Here is a 26,906-nt window from a genome sequence, read left to right as displayed (position 1 = left end):
AAATTTGTACAAAGATGCTCTTATATAGAGCTACAAAGGATGCACAATATTGACACATAGGCTGACACATGGTTGACACAGACACACTGGCTGCATGGTTGACATGTAGACTGACACATGGTAGGCAACACAATACACAAAAGTAGTTTGACACATGGAGAGCGGTTACACATGGGGATTGTTACAAAACCTGCAATCCTTACATTGTGGAGCCCCATTGCATCTGCTATGGTTTGAGGTGTAATCGGAGTCTCTGTCTTCTGTCCGTCCAAAGCAGTAATCGCTGCCTTGCCATTCTTTTGGATTGAGCTGACTAGCTCGTAGACTCTGTGCATATCCACACCCGCTCTCGTGGTGATGTGAAGAAGTTGTATAAATCTGCTCTTTGCAGATTTGGGTGAGTGTTTCTTCTTTGTTCGCATATTCCAACATTCCTCGTCGATTCATTGGGATATCCACTGTGTTTCCTTGCGGGTCTCCAAATGCACCTTAGTACACTACCGATCCTTCCCTTTCTAATGTGGCCTCACCTACCTAAGCCTTGGATGGCTTTAGTGTCTCTTTTGGCAGTGTGTAAGGCTCACTGACTACGATAATTTCCTTCAAGGACATCCTCTTACATTGGTGATGTACTACTTTCCATTGATCCTGCGAGCACTCCAAGTAAAAAAGTTAGCGTTGTTTACAAAATCTGGTATTTTCTCGGTTTCTAGCTATCCAAATGACTGCAAATTTGAAACACAAGCTAATTAGGGCCTAAGAGTGCTATGCATGTGGTCAAAAATGCATTTTGGGGGCAAATTTATGTTATGAGACATTATACGCGTATGATGTCTAGGTGCTCAAAACTGAGTGATGTTTCATATGTGCACAACTCATATCATGTACATAATGGATATATGCCTGGATTTCAGTTTGGATGTCGTTTGGATAAGCTGTGACCATTAGAAAGCTACTCCTTTCAGGCTCTGAAGTTGGATTATGGCTTAGTTTTGAGAAAATAAGGGGGTGAAACTAGGTAGATGCTCTCATAATCATGTGGTAAAGGATGAGAAGGGGTCAAGTTGGCCTCTAGGTTCATGTTTAGGCTAGTGAGACATCATATGCGTATGATGTCTACTTTGTTCAAAATGGCTCAAACTTGTAGTGTAGTTGGGCCTTAGTATGGTATAGACTCCTGTGATGTCAGAATTTGATTTGGGTTTCTCCTCATGTGTTTGAAACCAATAAATAAAGTATAGAGCTTGGGATTCCAAAACCTGGGTTAAGATGGGTATACAAAATCAAAACTTGACGAGACTTCGGCTTTGGGCTAAGATTAATGGGATAAAGGCATTGGAGGTGAGAAATACCCCCAGAATAGTCATTTGGACCATTGGAGACATTATACGCGTATGATGTCTCTGTTGATATTTTTGGCCTAGCCTTTCATTTGTAGCATCCTTAGGTGATGGGAAATCCTTTGATCATCTTAGATTTTGAGTTGGAGATGAGTCATGTGTTTGGGGGCCATAAAATGTATCTTTTGCATGGATTTTCTAATTTTAGTCTCCAAGTGGTCATGACCTTGCCCAAACTTGTCCAAATTGAATGCATGGCTTTTATCCCATGTGGTGAACATGCTTCTGATGAAAGTTGTGGAGTTTGGCATGTGTATAACAGAAGAGACATTATACGCGTATAATATCTATTGATGCAAAACAACTTGAAACTCCTTGCATTAGGAAGAGGATGAGGTCTAGGAGGGCCTCTTTATTTGCCATGAGCTTATGGAGGTGATTAACATTTTGACAAATCGATGTACGCCATGTGTGCAAGAATGGTGGGTGTGTAAGAGTGGTCAAAGGATGTCTTTTCCCCCCCAAAAAGAAGGTGGAATATTTTGTGATTTTTGGCCACCCATAACTCTCGCATATGATCTCCAATTTGAGTAGAGATCATAGAACTAGAATCTATGCAACGAGTCCTTTCCATAGATATGCTACATGATATGGTTTTACCCGCAAGATTTTGAATTCCATTTTGGGAGGGAAAGTTGAATTAAAAAAACTAGCCGTTTTGCCTGTTTTAATTCAATAATTTTACTTTGATTACTTTCTTAGTACTAAAGGTTTGACTTCCTTAAACTGCCAAATAAAGAGGCCCTCCTAGACCCCATTCTCTTCCTAATGGGTAAGTTGTGTATAGCTTGTGCATGATGTCCATGGTCTCATATTTGACTTCGAGCTTGGGAATGGGTTTCAAAGAGCTTGAAGGGGTTTCTACATCCAAAATTCCGCTTTTTTGGGTGATTGAAGGTCAAAAGATATCCAAGTGTGATGAAAATGTGTTGGGGAGCTCATAATCATGTGTATAAAGTGCTAGAGTTTCCAAAATCACAACAACATGTCAATTCAAGGCTTCGAGACATTATACATGTATAATGTCTACTTTGGCATTTTTGGCTCAAACTTGTGGTAGAGGTAGCTCATGATGTGTGTATAGCTCTGATGTGTGCAAATATGAATTTGGACTAGCGCTTAGGAGCTCAAGGCCAAGTAGTTTATGACACTTTGATTTGGAAATTGATGAAGATGGTGATCAAAACATGCCCAAAGGTGTCCAAACTTGGTGTAGAGGCTATATGTACTATGCCTTACAAATCTGGATGTTGAGAATGTTGACAGAACTCCTCTTTGACAGGTCTAGACATCATACACGCATAATGTCTACTTTTGCAAAATGGATATTTGAGCATAGACACATGATGTATAGGCTATGTGCTTGCTTTGTGTAAAATTTCACCTGATTTGAAGCACTTTTGGGTAAGTCCAAAGCCAAATTATGGGATTAGGATGAGACTTTGCATTTTTTTGGGTCTTGAGTACCCTAATGAAATTTTAGCTGCTTTATGTTTAGGGTGTGCACAATGTCATGGGAGTGATTTCTGTGCAAAATTTGACTATGAGACATCATACGCGTATGATGTCTCTCTTGATAAAAAGTGAGTTTGATGCCTTGGGGTGTTTTGTGCTTATGCCCTAGGCCCTACTAGCTAGTTTCAACTTAAAAAGTCAGATGTTTAGCCTAGAAACTCCCTGTTTGGAATTTCAATCTCAGAAAGGATTTTTTCATTTGAAGACAACTTCCTGCAAAGATTCTCCTTGAGCTCTGTCTCTCAAGATTGTGGATGCAGAAGGGCACCTTTCCATGGCTTTGATGTATCATTTGGACTCACTGATACCCTTTTTGGCAATTTGCCTCTCAAATAGCGTCTTTTTATGAGGACATGGTTGGCGATGATTTTTCTTGAGGTTTGACCCTACATGTTGGTTCCCGATGATATGTCGATGATGCCTATCAAGTTTGGTGGCAAATCGACGCCTCGTTTGGTCATGACGGCCAAATGACGTTTTGCATGTCCGTAGCATAACTCAATGTTTTGGTCCACTTTTTGATGATAGATCGGGGAGGAGGTTACCTAGGCTTGTAGACATACTTGAGAAATAACTTCTCATGAAGTTTTGTGTCGTTTTAGCAATCCCTTCCCAATCAACTTCTGTAGTGCCCGAAGAGCTTAAGGTTTTTCCGATTGACCAAAACCCATATTGGAGGTCATAGACGTGTTCTCATAGGTTAGGTTTAACCCCCTTTCAAGTCTTGTAGCTATCAACTCAGTAGTTGAAGCATTACAATCGCATTTCGCTTTCTTTTTCGCAATGCTACATTGCCATTTTCTGGATTTTTTTGCAACATTCATGTCCGATTGGTTGGTGTGTCATGTGCATCGTACAAAGTCGTAGAAGGTCTGCGCGCTCTAGGTCTCTCAAGATCTCTCAGATAATTAGATAATAGCATAATAAACCACTATATACATCTATTCGTAGTATTTTTGGCCAGATTGCTTCGTTCTCTCACTTTTTTAGCATAAAAACTGTAATTTTTGTATATATATACACACACACACACACCTAGAGGCTCATCTTTGGTGTTTGTCCTCTGTTTCCTCTTGTAACACATTAATTAAGAACATATATACTCGGGTTTACCAAATTCTTGCAATCAAACACGAAAATCCCCAAAGTCATGGAAAACAGTATCCTTTTTTACACTTGTAGTGTGTCGGGTCCTCATTGAGAATGTCTCCCTCGTTCCTAGTCCAAGTCCTCTTGGACAACGGTGTATCACCCAAGGGTATGTGTTGCCCATAGTAATCAACAATGTGATAATGATGGCCATGTACTGTGGGCCTATATGCATACGCAGGCAATGCATGGAAAAATTATTGTTGTGCAAGAGGAAGGTATACGTATGACTTACTGTCATTGAATGTTGAAGTTTCTTGTGAAAGTATGACCTTGGTGAGAGCGGTGAAACAATAATTCATCCAGTTTGTTTGATATTTCTTTGATAGACAATGAAGCTGGTGAAACCATGTGGCTGTGAGTCACCTTTGTAGTTGTGGATGTTCGCCGTTTAGGTATCCAATTCTGAGTTGGGTAGTCCTTCTTAAAAACCTGATTTTTTTGAACTGTGGGTATGGTTGGATTGGAACATGCTTGTGGTTGTCTTTTGAAAGCGTGTACTTCAAGGAGTTCTTTAGGTTGTTGTTTTGGAATCCAAATTTTTTCAAGCTTACTCTGGGCCATAAGTAATTGCTTGGGTACCCATATTTGCTTAAGGAGGAACTTTGGTTTCAGCTTGCGGTTTGTAGTGGAGGTCTTTGGAGGGGTATCTGTGAATTGACTTTGTTCAAACAATGCGACCTTATCCTTTCTGATCCATATCTGTTGGTTATCGTTGGTGGGCAGAGTAGGTGGGGTTCGTTGTGGTACACTGTCGTGAATGCCCACCACTGATACTTTCTTACTCGTTAAACTCACGTCCTGGGGAAGAGTACTTTCTATATTGACTTGTTTTTCTTGCATTATTGGTCTCTTTGGAATCCATTGTTACACAATGCTCATTTGTAAGGGTTGCTTACCTTTATCCATCGAGTGCATTACTGATGGTTTGCTTGTAGCTACTCTAGCAAAAGGACCTTGATGTTTTCCTTAAGCAGATTGCATGTTAACTATATTGTAGCTCTAGTCAAGCTGTACATTATACCTTCTTTGCCAAGGTTGCCCAAGCAATAAAGCATGTTGTGTGTGCTTATCTTCTACCATATAAAATTTATGCGGATAGACATATTGGTTAACATGTACTAGGAGCAATATCCAACCCATTACCTTGATCAAGTTCTCTGAATAACTGTAGATATTTTTTTGCATCTCCTGTAACTGATTGTCGAGTTGGAGTTCCTTGTAAAGGCTGTAGGAGATCGAGCTACTTGAGCACCTGAATCAAGCATTGTTGTTGCCCCAGGGGAATTCACCATGGAAAACTTACCGTACCACGTAAGTGCAGGGGAGGGGGGTTTTTTTACAAGTTACATAAGCATATAGGTTAGGGGAAGGCCCCCAATAATTTATCTCCCAAGCTTAAAAATAAGGGAGGAGGTATGTTTTTTTTTTTTTTGGGGGGGGGGGAGAGAGAGGGGGAGAGAGAGAGAGAGAGAGAGAGAGAGAGAGAGAGAGAGAGAGAGAGAGAGCGAGAATTGAGAAGGGGAAAATAAGAGGAAGTCTTTGTGTTTCAAAATTACGGCTTCCCAAGAGAGTCTGCCCTCGAACTTGTGAGTCAATAGCTACAAAGATACGTGCAAGAACTAACATTGCTTTGTATCAATTGCTTCTTTTGTGATTATAGTTTATTTGTTGAAGGATGAAAGCTATAAAGAGTTTGTACAAATGGAAATTTACACGGAGAATCGAGCACAATTTTATAACCATGTTTTTTTAGTAATTTAGATGGGTAAGAATTGGACGAGTGGCTAGAGTGCAGGTTGAACGGGCACATAGTTTGAAAGTCAAACTAAAACACATTGAGGGTACATCTAGTTACACTACAAGAGGCTATTCATATTAGCGACGCTCACATAGCGACGCTCAAAACAAAAATTCCCGGCGTCGCTATGAGCGTCCCTATGAGCGTCGCAAATTTCTTTGTAAATTTGCGACGCTCATAGCGACGCCGGCTGGGCTAAAAAAATAACCGAGCGCGCCCAAAAACTCAGATCTCAGATCTGAGTTTTTCGGCGCCCTCAGCAAGGAGCAGGTAACGCTCTCCCTCACTCTCTCTCTCTCTCTCTCTCTCTCTCTCTCTCTCTCTTTTTCTTCTCCACACACACACACACACACACACGAGGAGAGGAAGGAGAGCCAGGTATGCTCCTTCCCTCTCCTCATTCTCATGTTCCCTTCCCCTCTTTCTCTCTCCCTCTCTCTCTCTCTCTCTCACACACACATACACACACACACACATAGTGTTTTTGAGAGAGAGAGAGAGAGAGAGAGAGAGAGAGAGAGAGAGAGTACAAACAAAAACAAAAACGCACACACACATACATAAACAAAGAATGCACACACACATTGAGAGAGAAAAAGAGAGAGAGAGCATGCATAAACAAAAAACGCACGCATTGAGAGAGGAAAAGAGAGAGAGAATATGCATAAACAAAAAACGCACACATTGAGAGAGGAAAAGAGAGAGAAAACATGCATACGATCCAAAAAAACGCACACACATTGAGAGAGAAAGAGAGAGAAACTAATTTAACGTCGTAGGAAACTAATTAAAATTAAAAGACCTAAAGATCTAGCCGACGAGGAGTTGAACTCAAGACCTATTATTCAAGAGGGAAATGGCATAATCAATCTATCATACTTGGCATGGGTGATAGAAAGGTTATACCATTTTATCTCTTTTTATTGGCACACACATCCACACACGCGCACACACACAAGAAGAAGAGAGTTATAACGTCGCAGGAAACTATCTTAAAAGACGTTAAAGATTAGGTTATATGTAGACTTACATTAAATTAGATTTAGGTTTATTTTTAACTAGATTTACGTTTATTTACGCTAGATTTAGATTTACGTTATATTAGATTAGATTTAGGTCTCCATAGACTGCGATGCCTGCATGAAGCGGGTGAAGAAAGCCCTCAATGGAATATAGGGTATTGCTGCCTTCACTCATGGTGGGCTTCGTCGATCCAAAAGTACTGGTGAAATGTCTTCAGAAGATAGGGAAGAAGGTGGATCTTCAGGGCGGCAAGAGTCACTACATCCCCGACACAATGACTATCTAGACAACCTCTAGTCATTCAACAACAACTTCAAAGTTAGTAACAAGAGCAAGAACGGTCTAAAGGGGCAATTGCTGTCGTCAGATGTGGATGGAGATGAGGCAGCGTCACCGCCGGAAGTTAACTCTCACATCTTTAGTGATGAGAATGCCAACTCTTGCCGAGTTATGTGAAAAATTATGTGTTAAATTAGTTTTAAGGTTCTTATAATCCCTGTTAGTTTAGTTCTTTGTTTTTAATATAACATAATTTACGTTAGATTTAGATTTATGTTATATTAGATAAGACTTAGGTTTATTTAGGTTTACCCACACACACACACACACACACACACACACAAGAAGAAGAGAGTTTTAACGTCGTAGGAAACTATCCCAAAAGACGTTAAAGATTAGGCTAGATGTAGACTTACGTTAAATTAGATTTAGGTTTATTTTTAGTTAGATTTACGTTTATTTAGATTTACGATTATTTACGTTAGATCGAGTCCACGCAAGAATTACTTACGGTTTAGGGTTTAGAGTTAGACGAACAGTGAAAAGATCTACTGTGAAAAGATGTTAAGATGCTGTGAAGTGCTACAGCTAGAGAAGAGGCAAAGGGGTTTTGTCCACTACATGCAGTATCATGTAGATGTGGGTGTGTAGATTTCTTGTACCCACAAATATAGGTATTGACCAATAAAGACGAGATTATAACCCGGTGGTTCTGATCTCGTGCACCTCTAGACCGAGGTGTGCGGGGATTGGACATGACTAGAGAATGTGAGGTAAGAGAGAGAGAGAGAGAGAGAGAGAGAGAGAGAGAGAGAGAGAGAGAGAGAGAGAGAGAGAGAGAGAGAGATAAGACGAAGAATGCCAATAGAATATTAAATTTGTTGTCCAGGTTATAAGTTTTTTATCCTCATTATGAGTAGCGACGAGGATGTGGGACCGTCCAACCGAAACACCTATCTCTCAACGAGGGTCTTATGTCCTTGTAATCAATGCAAGCATGCTGTGCGACGGACAAGACGTGTTTCTTTGCAGCACGTTCGCGAATTTGGCGAGTTTGATCCATCTATTATAGATCGAGTTGTTGCCAATTATAACTCGTCGGACTCTGACGCTGGCCAACAAGCAGCAATCTTGCAACCCAATAGACGTGTTCGCAGGCGCTTTGGTCAAGCAGCATATGTGAGGCCACAAGATGTAGCCTCTGACAGCTCGGGGGATGATCATGCAGAGCACATTCCCAACGAGGCAATGTTTGAGCCCGAGATTGATGAAATGATCGAGACGATCATGGATTCAGAAAGGCTTATCTATGATGATATGAAAAGTGAAGCCGATACGCCATTGTATAATGGAGCACGTATGTCTAGATTGAAAGCACTCCTGGTTCTTCTCAACATGCAGGCAAAGTTTGGATGGAGTGACACTAGCGTCACAGCGCTTTTCAGGTGATCTATTACAATTAGTTTACTTTAATAAAACTCTAAATGTATAATGATCTGATAGATTTTTACACGACTGTATCATATTTTTATGTTGTGTAGATTGCTGAAAGAGCACATACTACCAGCTGACAATGTGATGCCAGATTCCCGAGATGAAGCAAGAAAGATTTTGCGAAACTTGGGGATGGATTACAATTCTATCCACGCTTGTCCTAATGACTGCATTCTTTTCAGAGGGGAATACATAGACATGGAGAAGTGTCCGAAATGTGATTCCGAAAGATATCGAGTAGATCTCCACGGGACAAAAATTCCACAAAAGGTTTTGCGACATTTCCCTCTGCTTCCTCGCATCAAGCATTTCTTCGAATGTAAGTCCATGGCCGCCCTAGCATCATGGCATGAGGAGAATAAATCTTCGGATGGTGTGCTACGAAATCCTGCAGATTGCGTAGCGTGGAAACATATAGATGGAACATGGTCGGATTTTGCCAGGGAAGCTCGAAATTTGCGCTTAGGCCTGGCTATGGATGGCGTAAATCCATTTGGTCAAAGATCAACATCTTACAGTGTATGGCCCGTTGTCATCGTCAACTACAACATTCCCCCGTGGTTGACTACGAAGAAGGGGCACCTATGGCTAAGCTTGATTGTGCCAGGGCGATATAAAGTGGGGAATATGGATGTGTATCTTCGTCCACTATTGGAAGAGCTACAACAATTGTGGATTGGCATAGAGGTGGTGGATATGAGCCGACACACAGGACGACGGAATGCTTTGATCAGAGGCATTCTAATGTGGACCATGCATGACTATCCCGGGCTAACAGAATGCTCAGGTGATCTATTGACACTCCTCACTCAGACACTGTAAATCTTGTTTTTTCCCATAGTTGATCTATTATCATGTGTATACATGCAGGGCTTCAAACAAGCGGATACAGAGCATGTGTCACATGTGGACCTAGACTGAATGCACGTAGGGCACCCTCACTGAAGAAGCAAATCTACGAAGGTCATCAAGCGTATCTTCCAGAGAATCATGTGTTACGCGACGGCTTTTTGGGAAGAGAGCCACCAAGGATGTCTGCACAAGCATGGTTAGAGCAGAAGGAGATGTGCGATGACGGATTGCCTCCAGGGATGAAGAGACTATCTCTATGGTACGAGTTACCATACTGGTCCCGACTCATGATCAATCACTTGCTCGATCCAATGCACATATTCAAGAATGTGGGTAATCTACTATGGGACCATCTGACCGGCAAGAAAGATACTTTGGGAGCCAGAGTTGACCTTAGAAATGTGGATCGTATGGAGCAATATTGGCCGCAAACAGCGTCTGATGGATCGATAAAACTCCCTAAAGCACCATGGATTTTCACAGGAGCCCAAGAACGCAAAGTAAAAGAGACCATTCGATCTTTGCGGACCCCCACTGGCGTAATGCACTCGCTCCGAACGTGTTTTACTAAAGAAGGAAAGCTTACCGGTTTGAAGTCACACGATTGGCATAAAATGTGTCAGGTACGTTCATAGTGGACTTTAATATCATTGCATAAAATGTGGACTTTAATATCATTGCTGCACATACTTTACAGTTTATTTTACCGTTGCCATTGAGGGATGTTTGTCTCTCGACATCCGTAACACAATCTACAAACTTGCAAAGCTGGTGCAATGGATCTCACAAAAGGAGATCAACGTAGACTCCATACCATTCGCCAAACTAAATGCTGCGGAGCTTGTGTGCATGTTTGAGAAACATTTTCCTACTACAATGCTAACCATTCAGGTGCATCTTCTTGTTCACATAGTTGATGAGGTGGAAATAGCTGGCACAGTTCATTCCAGATGGATGTTCTTCTTAGAGCGTTTCATGAAAACGCTTAAGGGATATGTGCGTCAAAAGGCACGTCCGGAGGGTAGCATGGCAGAAGGTTGGTTGGTATCAGAGTCCCTAGTGTACATTGGAGAGTGGCTAGACGGATTTGATAAATCCCGGGACACGCTATGGCGAACCATAGATGATGAGCGCATATCTGGGATTGTCATGTGCAATCTCGGTGTTGAGAAGAAGATGACGGAAGATCTAGAGGCTAAAATCAACCGATTTTGCATGCTTCACAATCCAGTGATGCAAAAGTGGATTTCACAATATGAGGATGCAAAGCAAGAGCGACAAAGGGCACGAATCGAGTGGAGACGGGGAAGACGACCACCGATGCACTATCCAACGGTTCTGGAGAGCCTACCAACCTTCATGAGCTTAAGATGGTTGCACAACCAATTGAAAAGCGCACAACAATGCGGTGACGAAGTGACTGAAGAAGAGTGGGAGTACTCTCGGGGTTGCGCGACCAAGGTAAGTTTGCAATGTACGACTAGCAAGTGACTTTATTTATAAACGTTTGAACGGCCACTCATAATCTTTGTTCGTTGTAGTATAAGTCATACACAGCAGCATGGTGTAAAGGTCGACATTTTAGGGTGGAACGAATCGACAAAAAGCGTTTTACTCAAGATTGTGGAATCATGGCAAAATTTGAACAGTCTAGTCGACGACGTTCCTCTGATGCAGATCCTGTGGTGGCGGAACTCACTTACTTCGGCACGCTGCAAGAGATTTTGAGGATCGATTACAGAGGATTTTTTGTCGACTTGTTCGACGTGCAATGGTTCAAGATAATCATGGAGGGTCGCAACTCTACTGTGCGTAGAGGAGAGTCTGGTTTTCTTGAGGTGGATTCTACTAAGAAATGGACTGACCTAAGAGACACTTTCGTACTACCCGAGCATTGTGAACAAGTAAGTATGTAAATAGTTAACATCCCCCTTTTACAAGTTATGTGCTTGAAAGCTCTCATGTAAGTTATGTGGCTCTGGCAGGTAATATTTCATCCTACAAAGTCTACATCAAACTGGTGGTACGTCATAGAGGTAGCCCCTCGTAGTGCAAGGACGTATGAAGGCTACCATGTGCCAATCACAACGACATCAATGGAGGAGATCAGAGAAGATGCTCAATCAGAAGCCGCTGCGGTGGTGCCAGACGAGCATCAAGATGCTACTACTCTATATGGGGTGCATGCAGAGGAGCTACAAAATGAAACAGAGGATATGTGTTTAAACGGAGAGCTCTATATAGATATAGGAAGTTATGCTGAGTTATGCGAGGATGAGAGAGAGATCTCTTAAAGCCACAAATATTGTATTTGAACAATTTTGCTCCGTGTTGTAAAAGCTCTGGCTCTCTAAGTACCTTCCATGGTGTATAACGCTCTTTTCTACTCGCGCTCACATCTTTTGATTGAAAATTCTGAGTTTTCGACTTGCCTCTTCTATCACTCAATTCATTGCGTCATTGTATTTATATGCGTCATTACGTCATTGTATTTAATGGTCTTTGCGTCATTGTCTACTCTATTCATTCAATATTAAGTTTAAATATTCGTGTGTTTAATGCAGGTATGGATGATGAGGAGTTTCTTTCTTCTTTGTCACCGCAGCAGAGACAGTGGTACATGGAGCGTCATCGCTCTGGCGCATCATCGCGCGTTCCTACTCCATCCGCATCTCCCTCTCTTTCGGAGCATTCGGCGCGCTCCGAAGCTTTGGCGTCGACGAGACGAGCTTCACACTCGTCTAGACACCGGCGCTCTAGTGGTGGCAGTGGCGGTTGTTGTGGGGATTCCGCCACCGATGCCTCCACACCGCCTCGTGTTCGATGAGGCTCTTTACCCTCCCCTTCTTTGCCCACCCCCACACCAGCCACAACATCGCCATCTACGCCAGGTTTTGCACGGCTGACTGTTCCTAGAAGCTACACACATCTACCTACTCCGCTAGGAGCCACCCCACTCGACACTCCTCGCTTCGGGGCCCAGACGCCGGTGGATACACCTGACATCCGTACCCCCATTGACACGCCGCTAGAGACCCCTGCCGGGACACCCAGGTTCACGCGTCACCGGCCAGAGGGCTTGCCTTACTCCGTTGACATCAGCGGCGGCATCATCATGGATGATGACGGCAAGAAGGTGATCTCGCGCATGCGTGGTCTTTGCTCTCAGCTGTTTAGACACTACATACTAAACAAATGGAGTGAAGTACCAAGTGATTTAAAAAACAGAGTCATCAGCATACTTCATGATGAGTTTACCGTTCCAACACGGGATCAACGCTTCAATGAAGACCTGATGAAGATTCGAATGCGCGAATACTGCAAACACAAGCGTTCCGAAGTGCAAAAAGCAATCAAGAATGGGTGGAACAGGCCAGATTGGCTGGCCAAAGAAGATTGGAAGAATGCGAAGAAAGCAGCGCGCGAGAATCCCGACAAGTGGAAGCAACAAAAGGATGCAGCCAGAGCGCGAGTAGAGGCAGGGAGCTCGCACCACTTGGGGAGCGGTGGATGGGCATCATTTGAGACCGATTTTGTAAGTGTTTTCACATTGCTCTTTATGTTTGATAGTTTAGGGTTTATGAGTTTTTTAATTCTAACATAATGAAATCTTTGTATGTTTTGACAGTGGTCGATGACAGGACGTGATCCCACACCGTACGAGCGCGAGTACGCAGGCAGGAAGGGCTTAAACGCCCTGATGGACATTCTCAGTTCTCGCGGCGGCATGGTTAGTATTAGGGTTTACTCTTTTTTATTTTTTGTATTGTTTTATAAATGTCGTTATATGTTTATACTTACTGAAAGCTGTCTTATTGTCTTTTTTTGCAGAATCTGACAGATACGCCGCTTGGACGCGATGAGACGTCTGACTAGACGACGTCAATTTAGCCGTAGCTAGATAGCATTAGTTTAGGGTTTCTCATAGCTTATGTATCATGGGACGGATTTTATACGTCTTTTTGAACCATGTATATTATTACATTTGTCACCGCAGTTCCTTTTGCCAATCAATTCTTTATGCCTATGATGTTGTACAATTGTCATTATTACATTTGCCAATCAATTCATTTTGCCTATGATGTGTACAATTGTCAATTTTGCAAACAATGCGTCTTGTGGGTGACTATTTTGGGTCTATTATCTACCCTTGCACTTTTTAAAAAAAGTGAATCAAGTACAATATGGTTGATGGGTGGCAGGGCATTCAATGCCCTGCCACCAAAAAAAAAATTCTTTCGGGCGTCGCTATAAGCGTCGCAATTTATGGCTTTGTAGCGTCGCTATGAGCGTCACTACAGTCTTCTGTGTAAACGTCGCTATAACCGTCGCTATGAGCGTCGCTATGTGCGTCACTATATAGCGACGATTTTAGCGACGCATATAGCGACGCTCTCGTAGCGACGCTCTTAGCGACGCCAGGGGTTATAAAAACCCAGTGTATTTCCGTCGCTAATAGCGTCACAAGAGCACACAACCTCTTGTAGTGTTATCAACATTTGTGGTTCCTTAGTATGTTGCTAGTCACTATGCTACACGTTGTGTTTGACTAGTTTTACTCAGTTAGATCATGTGAGACCTAAATTTTATATGTAAGATAGGGGTATGATAGTTTTTTACATTGATTGTCGTATAAGCGTAGAAAGGGGGTCATATTCCCGAATGTGAGTCGTATATAGGGGCTTTATCAAAGTGGTCCGCTCGCAAGTGGCGTCATGTTTTGTATATAGAGTGAATCCTCCGGGGTTGTTGCCTCCATTTGATTGCGTCCTAGTTTAACAACAATTGTGGGATCTTGCATGTTCTCTGTTTCAAAATCTGCTACTTTAATCTGATTTTCAAGGGAGGCCCATGCTATAGTCGTTGTCAAAGAAGCCTCCCTTTTGCTATTCGTTCTATGGCCTCCGCTTGTGCTTCTGCAACAATCTTTTGTCTTTCTTGGATCCGTTTCTTTTCCTTGTGGATTGTTAGAAGCATACTTGGGGTTAGTGGTCAATGGATTTTTTAAAGGCGACATCCACTAATCTAGTTCGGCATTTCTTCACCATCCAATGTAGCAAGCTTAACGGCCCTACTTGGTGATAAATCTTTGATCACAAAGGGTCTCATCCCTCACTTTTAAGTTCCTTCGCATGTTGTTTTAAAGTGTAAATCAGGACATAATTGCCTGTTTTGAATTCTTTTGAGTGTACATGCTTATCAAAAAACTTTTGTTTTTGCTCATAGATGGAAGCTACTGCTTTCAAACTAAGCTCATCTAGCTTTTCAAGGTCATCTATCCGTGAAGACATTTCATGGACTGTCCAATCTAGTTCTTTGAATACTCTTAGTGTTGGGACTAGGAGCTCTATAGGCAATATAGCATTAAGGATGAACACCACGTTGTACCGTGTTGTTCCAATCAAGCATTAGGGAAATTTTGGACTCTCAAAAGGGCCCTATAAGGACTTTGACTTTCTCCCTCTTGTCCAAAATGGACGCACGGTAAAATTTTGACAAATGAAATCAAAACTTGTCGGACCTTTTAGATTTAAAATGTACTCATTGAGATCTATCCATTGATATATAACATGCCATTAGATTTCTTATATTCTAGAAGATTCCGTTTTTTGATGTAACAACTCCGTCTTATAAATGGAATCTCTCCCCACATTTCAGCTTCAGTGGGGAGGCCATAACTTCTACAAATCAACTCCAAATTTGTCGGATTTTGGGGATTTAGAACCTACTTTCTAAGATCTTTCCAATGATGTGTTGGTTGATAGGGTTTTGACAAACCGTTTATGTACTTCATCGGGTTGCCCACTTTGGAGAAGAGAGGCAAAGTCAAACCTCGTTATAGGGCCCCTTTGAGGGTTCAAATTTTCCCTAATGGTTTTATAAGCAACTCTATAAGCTCATAGCATCGAATGTAACTTCTGATCCCAATCCGTTCTTGACTCTGAGATTATTTTGGTTAAGATTGTACATAGACGCTTATTTGTAGCTTCTGCCTGCCCATTAGCCTGTGGGTGGTACGGCGCAAACTTATTATGAACTACCTTGAGCTCATCAAGAATATTTTCAATCCTCTCATTTATAAAATGTGTGCCCCGATCACTGACAATTTTTATAGGTAGACCATATATAACAAAGACATTTTCATATAGAAATTGTGTAGTAGTCTTGGCATTAGCTTTTTCTGTAGCTTCAGCTTCAACCCATTTAGTGAAATAATCCGTGGCCACAATGATATACTGGGCATGTGTCTTGTAAGTGGGGGGTGAAATTGGTCCCACAAAGTCTATTCCTCACTTAGAAAAAGATCTAGCTTCTATCATTGACCGTAAGGGCATCTCATCCCGTTTTATTGCACTTTGGTGCGTTGACAAGAGTCACATCATCTTGTATATTTTTGCGTGTCCATATGTAATGTTGGCCACCATATTCCAGAGGTGAAGACAATTTTTGTTTTCTTTTCCCCTGAGAAATGGCCTCCAATTATTCCTTCATGTGCTTGCTCAAGGATTGGAATGTACATGCTTTCTGTTGCGCATAGCTTAAGCTGGTTATCCTTTCGTCGTTTATGAAGCAGATTTTCAATCAAAGTGAAGTCATGAGCTTCTATTTCTATCACTCTCTATCGTGATCTAGAGGTATTTTCAGGAAATGTTTGCATTTCCAAGAAGTCTGTTGTATTGACTCCATTTTGGTGTAACTGTTATTTGAAATTGTGTTGCATGTTCTACTGGTGGGCTTGATCTGCATTTGGCACAACTACTTATATAATCATGAACATCAACACACATACTTGTCCAATACACTCCGAATTGTCTCAAGCGTTGGAAAGTTGTTTTGGATGAGCAATGAAATATTAAATCTTGATTATGTGCTTTGAGAAAATAGGATTCGTATTCCTCTAGATTTATGCACACTCGTAGGATACCATCAGAGCTTAGATGATATAAATGTTTGCCAATCTGCTGAAAGTTTTTAGCTTGCTGAATCATTTTTCATTTACGGTCTTGGTTAGTCTTGTTGAATTATCCATTTGTGTGATAGTAGGCTTACTATCTCTTGGGACCATTTAGGTACCATTTTTACAATGAAGAGATACGCATCTGGGAGATCATCATCCACACCTTCTGGAGCCTCTCCATTTGGCAATCTAGAAAGGTGATTTTCTTGAAGATGCATCTTCCCCTTTTTAACCACTAAAATAAATTCAAACTCAAGCAATATGATGAACCATCTTAGGATTTGCCTTGTATTACATGGTTTGTTGACAAGGTATAAGAGGGATCGATCATCCATGGAAAACACAAACTTATTTGCAAGGAGATAATGCCAAAATTTCTTAACATCATAAATGATTCCAAGCCTTTCTCTTTCAGTGGTGGTTAATTCCTTCTAGCACCGTTGAGTTGTTGGCTGGCATAGCAGACTAGGAAATCCATAGTTCAGTCTCTTGGTTGAGCCAAAATACATCCTATAGCAAATGAAAATGCATCAATATGAACGTGAAATAATTTTTCCCAATTAGGTGCTTTTAACACTGGAGTGGATACGCGAGCATCTTTTAATTTCTTAAATGATTTCTCACACTCAACCATCCATTCAAAGATTACTATAAGTCTATACAGAGGTTGGACGATGATTGCATACATTTGTATGAACCTCCTATAATAACCACAATATCCCATAAAAAATTATACTTGCTTTGCATTAATTGGTTTAGGCATTTCAATAATCACTTTTACCTTATCCAAAAACATGGATATGCCATTTTCTGCGACAATATGTCCCATGATTCGTCCTTGTCTGACCATAAAAACGCACTTTTTTGGTTTAAGACAAATTCTATACGTCCTACATTTCTCGAATACTTTTTTGAGGTGTTATGTATGTTCCTCTCTCAGGAGAGAGTGTACACATAGGTCATCCATATAGATTTCCAGGAATATCCTCAAGTATTCTTTGAAATCATGTGCTATCAAACTTTGAAATGTTGTAGGTGTATTCGTCAACCCAAATGAAATGACTCGATCATTAACAAGATAGTGACAGAATAACATGGTCATATATAGAATATGTCATGGAAGCTCTGGGCTTTGGGCCTCGCTTGTGTTACCTCATTCGCACATTGGGTCTTGGCAACCAATCAAAGCTCCTATTTAATGATATAATTGTGGGTTGCTTCAAGGTCCAAAGGTCTATTAAGCAAAGATTCCCCCCCCCTTTCCTTACTTTTCACCATGAATTCACATCCTCTAATCACAATGCTCAAAGCAAATGTGCACGAGGGGAGATATAAGGCCTAGTTTTACCGAGCAATGGCCTTCTCTTGGAAAACCTATTTGCAGATGATTTGCTCCTCTTCATGAAGGCATGTCCCCCAGGTTGTCAAGAAATCTCTAGATATTGTGCAAACGTTTGCCATGGCCTTGGGTTCAAAGTGTAAAATTGAGAAGTTAAGGCTCATATCCATGTCAGAAATTGACTCCTTCAACCCTTTGGACTGTCAAGAAATATTGTCTCAAAAGGAAATATCTTCAGGCATCTGGGGGGCCCCTTGGGGTGGATGTAACTCACAAACAAAGATTTTAGTTGGTCCTTGAAAAATTCTGAACAAAAATGAGAAGGTGAGAGTATGCTCTTCTCCCATTCCTAAGCCAGATTAAAGTGATAATTTTATTTATTCCCCCCTATATTGCCTTCACCAACCCACTTCTCAAGATGGCTAAGTGTCACTAGAAAGAGTTCTTAAAACCATTAAAAATATTTTTATGTACAAACAACAATAAATCCACCAGACCATGGTAGTGGGCCACGTAGAAGTCAGTCGCTCGACTAGTGGACCAACAAGGTCTCAAAATTCTTGACCCCACTACCCATGCTAAGGCTCAATGTGCCAAATGTGTGGTCTCATCGGCTAGAGAAGACTAAGTGTAAGGTCTCTACCTTTCTAGCTGTTGGGAATTAACTCAAGCTTTAGGAGAAAGCATGATCAGGCAATCATGTAAAAACACTATCTCAAAAGCAATAAAAAATGGTATTTTTGGAATCTTAAGCACAGCAAACCCCGGGCTAGAAATTTTCAAAATTGAATTCCGATAAAAACTGGCATAGTTATGGCCTTGGAAGTTTACACTGTGAATTAAATTAAATAAAATTGTAAGATTTAGTAATCATTACTGCAAAAGACTTTTATCCTAAAGATCCTAGATATTTACAGATATTTCCAAAATTAATCATTAAAAGTCAAAAAATAGTAGAAAATCTATTTTGTGTATCTGGGGGGCTGTGTGGGGCAGTATTGAACTTGCCCAGGTTGGAATTAGCAGCAGGGGGTGCTTGTGGAGCTATAGGGATGCCTTGGGATGCAAGTTACTGCCATTTCCAGCCTGTGAGTGCCCAAAAACCTATAAATATGACCCCTTGCTTCACAATTAGGAGCAGACACGGAGTCCTGGCAAATTCTCTCTCACTTAGAGAGATCTCTACTCAGAAATCACTAGAGAGCAAAGCTCTAGTTGGTTAATCCACGGTAATTAGCACTAAATCTTTTTAATTAGCAGAATTATGTTAATCTATTTACATTTTCTTAATTAATCCAATTGATTAAGAAGATTAAACTTACTTGCACTCTAAAATTCTCTCCTAATTCTTAATTCTCTGTTGATTATTGAGATTAAGCTTAGGGATACTAATCTAATTAATTATTATGTTATATTAGAGCTGAAATTAATAATTTAAATAATAAATTAATGATAATTATACTAATTAAACTTAGATTGAGATAAGATAATTATCAGTGATGTATTTGATTGTCAAAATATTAGAAAAATTATCTCTTAATTTTTTGAATAATTTTTATAATTATTTAAGCAGAATTACACTGTTTTTAAGAGAAAAGTAAAGAGAGAAATTATCAAATTAAACTAAAAAGCTTTGAGATAATTTCCAAAGATAAAAAACGTCTTAGGAAAAACATCATAATTATCTTAATCATAGATAATCAGTTAGCTAATTATCTTAATAGAAAAACACTATTTTTAAGAAAAAATTAAAGGGGGAGAATAGCAAATTAAACTAAAAAGCTTTCAAATAATTTTCAAAGGTGAAATGCATCTTAGGCAACTTGCAATTTTTTTCTTAACCACAGATGATTAGTTTAGCTAATTATTTTAGTAGAAAAACACTGTTTTGAAGACAAAATTAAAGGGGGGAAATAGAAAATTAGAATAAAAACCTTTGAGATAATTTTCAGAGCTAAACTACATCTTAGGAAACCCGTGATAATTAGCTTAACCATAGATAAATAGTTTAGCTAAATATCTTAGTAGAAAAGCACTGTTTTGAAGGAAAAATTAAACGGAGAAAAATAGAAAGTAAAAAAAAAAAGCTTTGAGAGAATTTTCAAAGGTAAAACAAATCTTTAAAAACTCGTGATAATTATCTTAACCACATATAATTAGTTTGGCTAATTATCTTAGTAGAAAAACATTGTTTTTAAGGGAAAAATAAAAGGAGAAATTAGCAAACTAGAATAAATAGCTTTGAGATAATTGTTAGAGTCAAAATACATCTTAAGAAACTCATGATAATTATCTTAATCATAGATATTTAGTTTAGCTAATTATCTTAGTAGAAAAATACTGCTTTTAAGAAAAATTAAAGGGGGAAATTAGTTAATCACGTTTTATGATTACATGCTATTTATTTGAGCTAGAATACATGATAAAAAGGCCATGATAATTATGTCATGGGTAGAAAATAAGTATAAATATTTATTTGAGTCAAATATACTAATTTTAGATAAAAGGTAAAAGGAAAAATTAGTAAATCATGTTAGATGATTATATACTATTTGTAAGAGTCAGATTACATGATTAAAAGGCTGTGAAAATTATGTCAAGGTTATAAAATTAGTATAGATATTTATCTAAGTCAAATTATACTAACTTTAGCTAAAAAGTAAAGGGGAAAATTAATAAATCCTGTTAGATGATTACATACTATTTTTCAGAGAAAAATTACATCATAAAGGAGTTGTGATAATTATATCAAGGTTAGAAACTTAGTATAGATATTTAGTTTAGTTCAATTATACTAATTCTAGTTGAAAACTAAAGATAGAAATTAGTGAATCATATTATATGATTACATTCTATTTACTAAAGTTAGATTACGTGATAAAGAGGCCGTGATGATTATGTCAAGGTTAGAAAATTAGTATAGATTTTTATTCAAGTCATATTATACTAATTTTAGTTAAAAATTAAAGATGAAAATTAGATGATTGAGTTGGAAAATAAAGGATAATTATCGGAGGTCACAAACATCCTTATCTACTTGTCATAATTATAGCATAGTTAATTAGTGAGTTTATAAAATTATAATTGACCAAAAGTCCATTTTTAACAAAATATTAATTAAAATAAATAGACTTTACTGTCAAAAGTTCTTAGGAAAATTATAGTAAGTGTAAACCTGTGATATAAAGTTGAGGAAATGAAATATTCAAGAAAAAATAAAAAGAATAAATATTAAGCTCAAAATAAGCAGACTCCAAGCTTAAGATTCAATGGGGAAATTAGGAGAAAGATATAGAAAATTATAAGAAAATTAGGATAGCTTAGAAAACCCTTATGAAAGCTTTGGAAAAAGTTATAATATCTATATAGGCAAATAAGAATTGACTAGGTCAAGAATTTACCAATTAAGACTATAAATTTAACCTAGATTTGGATAAAATTGGATACAAAGGTTAAGTCTAGCTTTTGTATAATTTACCTAATGATTAGACGTCCTTTTTATAAGGATAAGAAGTTATGGCACCAAAAAGGACCAGAGCCAATCCTACATCTGATGATGAGGACAGAGCTCTAAAAAGAACTAGAGCGTCACACGACGATGAAGCCGGGCCTAGTAGTAGGCCTACGGAGGAGAGTCTTCAGCGCCAGCGCAGCAGCAGGTGGCCGATTAGTCCCATGTGGGTTTTCCATTATTCAATTAAGTCTTTAAATAGTTTAAGTTCTTTTATAAGTTAACATTGCATACATAAGGAGTGAGTAAGAATCAGAAAAGGAATAATTGACCAAAAATGGAAGGTAACTTCCAACGTGCATAATGTAGGAAAGAATTGTATGGGTTAAAACTGGTTGAATTAGGAAAGATATGATTGATCATCCTTAAGAACGCTTGTCCCAAGACACCTCCGACTCCTTGGTATAAATTGATGATAATGATGGCTTTCCAGCCAAGGATAAGTCGGTTATCCCCATGAACGACGAGTTTCTACTACGTCTTCATGTTTCTACATAGGTTAGGATATCGTTTTTATCCTAGGGGAGCCATCCGGTTGTATGGGCAACTAGTTTGGTGTATGGCACCCGAAACCTTGGGTGGGGGTTTATCCACTACGGATTGTGAATAAGGAATGGGTGCCGTTTTTTCACCCTTAGGTGGTCTTGAGACAAGAAGAGTAATGGTCATGGTTATTATGGACGATGTTTTGATTGACAATACCCTGTCTTAAGTTTAAAGATGTCTGTTTGCTAAAAGAATGCTTTTTAATACTGTCTTTAATATTTGATTGAAGGAATCATTGTGATGAAAAGTTAAAAGAAACCATTATTTTAAATGTTAAAACAATGTAGTAGTAATTAGAAAAAAAAAAGAATCATGTGTGACTGCGGGGTGGTAAGTGGGGATTGACTAAGGTTGTCAAACATGGATGGGTGGACCTGATTAGTCAGGTAACTATCCATCCCCGCGCACTAAAAACATTTGGAAAATATCTTCACTTGGAAGAGGAGTCCACCAGCGGCTGTGCCCTCACATATGTTAGGGGGAAAAAAGCGTTGGTTGAAGATACCTTAGCCCAATTTGTGGAAGTTATAGGGCCGAAATAGTTTTTTTGGACTTTTAATACGTTGTCCCATTTTCGCTGCGAGGCAGGGACTAGGTCTTCTTCTAAGGCTATAGACCCAAGCCATTGTCAATGGTAAAGGTCTATTCCTTGGATTTTTCTTGTTTAGAGACTCTGATTTTTAGCAGACCTAGAGACCTGTCAAGGATCCCATCCCGATCTGGGTATTGGCGGGTTGGGGATTTTACACTAAGCCTAATCTATCATGAACAAGGATATGTTAGATGCAGGTAAACTTGGTTCAAAAGTTGGTAATTGGAAAGAAGTAGCGTTTCGCGACAAACTTTTAGCCCCGACACATGGGCTAGCCTAAGTCTAGGGGGCATCTTAGGGGAATTGTAAGGAAGTACAAAATAGCAACTAGGGTTTTGGAGTGGGGGGAAGAAACCACATACTTCTAGAACTCCATCTTTCACTGGTTCCCCTGGCTCTCTAAAGTTGTAGGACCACCACAAAGCCCCTATTGGATAGAAATTGCCAGGAAAGTGAATAATAAGGGTCTGAATTGGCTAGCTCACTTATGGGATGGTAACAATAAGAGCTAGAAAACCATTGACCTTCTGGCAACCTAGTATCTATTAAATGTCTATGAGATATTGTTAGTCAATAAAGTGATAAAAGAGCTTGAAAAATGCTATAATGCCAATATGTGAGTTCAAATTTGAGTGGAATGCCTCGAGATGGCCTGATAGTAGGCTTTTATGGAGAGCCCATTCTAAAGGCATTTATCATGCAATTATACACGAGAATAATTGGTCTAGTCCCCCTCAACAAAATATGGAAGAGACAATGGTTAAAAGAACGGTGGGAGGAAGTCATGGAGAACAGCTGGAAGCCAAAGTGGTCGCACTTTATGAATATATTTTTATGGAAGGTGATGCGGGGTGCTCTACCGACGGGCGTAAACATCTAGGGGAGAGGAATTGGGTATGATCAATGCTTGGGGTGCAGGATAGCTAGTGAGGATTTGACCCACCTATTCATGGAATGCCAGATGATTAGAGGCATGGAACGAAAAATATGCAAGTGGATCCAAAGGACATCGAAATTCAAATTCTTTAAGACTGATCTGCTCCTGGGTGGTAAGAAGTTGGGAAGTCCTGCTCTTCTCATCTGCACTCAAACTATCAGGTACTTCTTCTTTCACCATATATGGAAGGCAAGGAACCGTGATGTGTTTGAAGGAGATCTGGATGTGGCAAGCTTCTTAGAGATTACACAAGAAATCAAAGTCGTGATTTATACACTCAGACACAAGAAAGACTCGGATGAATAGTCTAGGGCCACCCATGCCGTAATGTTAACTTGCGATAAGTAAAGCCTAGAACTATAGTTCATGTACTTTGTTAAGCCAGTGATGATAAGCCTTGATGAGAGGGGGTTGACATCCAATTTGTAATCTACAACACCTCAAGGCTTGGCATAAGCTTGAGGTTGGTTTGTAATTTTATGTTGTGCTTAATACAATTCACTCATCAATTGTGAGTTTTGCCAAAAAAAAAAAAAAGGGTTATGTTACTTATTTCAAGTTGCATTTTTAGTTACTATATTTTTGGCAAAGGCTATGACGTGTTGATAGAGTGCAAAATGAAATAGAGCATAATACCTAGGCAGACATGTATGCAATCGCAACGTGTGTACGTGTGTGTGTTTTGTTTTAGAGATAGATAGATAGATAGATAGTTCTATTATCGTCCTGGGAGGTCAAATATGACCTATGGGACCAAATGAACATGTCACGTGGTGTGAGTGGAGTTCATAAGTGACTCTCGATGCTCAAAAATGGCTGAAATGAGCGTCGCAATAGAGAGTCCACATCGTGGTTGGGAGAGGAAGGTATGTAGGGAGAGCTCATGGCTGAATATATGGGGAAAAGAGGACCTAATGTGGTCAAAAGCTGAGCACTCAAGTAGTGTGTGGTACTCACTCTCTCGCACTTGACGAGGGCATAAGGTGCAAAGTCGATGACACTCCTCGCCAGTGCCCCAACGTCCTGTCTCGCAGCGTAGAGAATGGGAGCTAAGACGAATGGAGGCAATGGTGCGGATCGCACTCAACGGGATGGGCTCAAGGATGTAGGAATGGGTTCGGTTACCTCGTTCCGAGAAGAAGAGAGATTTGTAGTTTGGGGCAACGTGTGTGGTGTAATGGCTGAAGCGAGAACCTCCAGATTTCTCCCAAGCCATGATACATTGGCGTTGTAAGAAGGCCTCATTAACTTGGGAGTCGATCGACGCATCCTTGACCAAGTGACATGCATCCCATCTTCCAAACCATTTCTTGATATCAAGCATCCACCCCGAACTTAGTATTTTGCTCTTGCATGTCTTTTGAACCTTTTGACTTGCTTCATATGTGATTCTAGGAAGTCGATGCAAAGGGCTACGTTGTGTCTTACGCATGTACTCCACAACCCTTTCCATGTCCAAGACCTCAATGGGAAGCGATCCGGACTCAAGAAGTAAGAGCATGTAGGGTGTTTGTGTCTTGACTTGGAGAAAGTTGGTGAGAAAACGCTTTTGGACATTCTCAAACTCTTTCCAAGTAGACTTCCCGATGCTTCCACCCCACACCTCCACTCCATAAAGAAGCACCGGTGTCACCAATGTGTCAAAGAGGTACTTTTTGAGAGCCCAACACTTGATCTCTCCTGCATTGCACATGTTCTCAAATGCATAGTAAGCCCTCTTTCCGGCTTCCAAGCGACGCATTGCACAATCCTTCCATTTATGATTGGATGGAACCTCAAGGCCAAGGTACTTGAAGTGATCTACCACTTCAAGTTTCTCATTGTTGTATACAATGCATGGATTTTCGTCATTGAGGGTCTTTACAAGCATAACCTTGGTTTTGGATCCATTCACGATCAGCCCGCTATGTAGGCAAAAGCGTTCCAAGACACTCATAAGCTTTTGTGCATCTTCTAAGGTATGTGCCAAGAGCACTACATCATCGGCATAAAGCAAAAGCATGATCACCGCATTTCCAATCTTAACCTCTTCTATGCCTTCTTGCTGCATAAAATCAAGAACCATGTATTCCAATTCATCAATGAGTAGCCCAAAGAGGGTTGGGGAAAGTGGGCATCCTTGTTTGACACCAATAGTGCTTGCAAAAAATTCTGAAATTCCATCTCCCATACGTAATCGACATATCACTTTTTGGTAGATGCGAAAGACTGCATGCATAAATTCTCTCGGCACTTGAAGGCTTTGCATACGTCTCCAAAGATTTCCTCGCGGTACCATGTCAAAAGCTTTCTTGAAATCCACAAAGCAACAATACAACTTTTTTCCTTTCAATCGAGACGCTTCCATAAGAACTCGAAGAGTGACAAGGTGATCAATAGAGAGAGAGAGAGAGAGAGAGGGAGAGAGAGACTTTAAACAGAATACTTGTTTTTGGAGGGATGGTGATGAAAGGTCAAGCGGTGTTAATTTGAGTGCAAATTGGTAGGTTCTACTAATTTTAGCATGTTTGGAAGGCCATGAGGGGTGTTTGAAAATGGTTGTTCAATAGTTTGCTTTATGGAGATCATTCAAGAAATCAAGGAAATGATTTCTGGCCTTGGGAACTCAGACGAGTGAAATTGGGCCATTTTCTTTGCCAAGATGGTAAGTGATCATGGATATTGACTAGCCCAAGGATGACCCTTTGTAATATTATGGGAGGTCAAGAGGCACCTCAGGTCTCGATACAAGTCTAAGGCTTGCTCATGATTTTAATACATATACTCACCCACAATTGTAAGTTTTACAAAAACAAAAAATAAAATAAAATTGTGAGTAGGTTAAGGCTTTAAACTTTCTCAATTTATGTAATAAGTTAGTTTAATGTCCAAAGGAGCTAGCTTAGTTGGTTGAGCAATTGGTCGCAATCATCCGGGTCATGGATTCGAGTGTGGCCAAGCGACTTTGGTAGCACTTACAAACATTTGTATCACTTCGCACAAGATATGTGCGATTTGCTACAAAAAATTAAAATCAATTATTCATTTTTGACAAATCAAAGTATAGTTGACGATCGCATGTAAGCAAAGTTAATGGGTCTCCTAACGTGGGGCGCTTTTTGGCTTGCCTCCATTTTTGTAGACTCGATAGAAATTTGTTCAAACTGATAAATGTATCACTAATTTATTGTCAAAAGTTTTGTGCCTACGATCTTTAGAAAATTGTGGGTAATCCTCTAATTTTTTTCTTTTAAACAATACCATTTTTTAAATTATATTTTGATGGAAAGGCACTTAAAACTATAGTACTTATAAAAAAAAAAAAAAAAAGGTGCTTAGCTTGTATTGCATAAAAACGAGAAAGTTACAAAGAGCGCGGCATATCCTTTGCACATGGTAAACCTATAGTACTCTTGTTACGAGATAAACCTAGAGTACTGTTGTTACGAGATAGGTATAAGCTTTTGAAGGACTGGAATGAAGCATAAGAAATTGATGCGACTTTAACTCATGTTAAATACATGTTGCTAT

At 39.8% G+C, this 26,906-nt stretch overlaps 1 protein-coding gene across 1 annotated transcript in view; it reads left to right on the top strand.

Annotated features, from left to right (window-relative positions):
* Positions 1–12,808: 12,808 nt before the first annotated feature.
* The window catches only part of LOC147428144 (uncharacterized), a 115,292-nt gene continuing 101,194 nt past the window's right edge, over positions 12,809–26,906 (top strand). Inside the window, exons 1-2 of the mRNA XM_086496806.1 lie at positions 12,809–13,048; positions 13,142–13,243. Coding sequence (XP_086352932.1) covers positions 12,809–13,048; positions 13,142–13,243 — 342 coding nt within the window. The remainder of the gene's footprint in view (positions 13,049–13,141; positions 13,244–26,906) is intronic.

The sequence above is a fragment of the Adiantum capillus-veneris genome, chromosome 23 (assembly GCF_014529385.1).
Source record: "Adiantum capillus-veneris isolate H3 chromosome 23, ASM1452938v2, whole genome shotgun sequence".
In the NCBI taxonomy this organism is placed as follows: domain Eukaryota; kingdom Viridiplantae; phylum Streptophyta; class Polypodiopsida; order Polypodiales; family Pteridaceae; genus Adiantum; species Adiantum capillus-veneris.
Note: the sequence above shows the minus strand (reverse complement) of the source record. Positions and strands in the feature narration are given on the sequence as shown.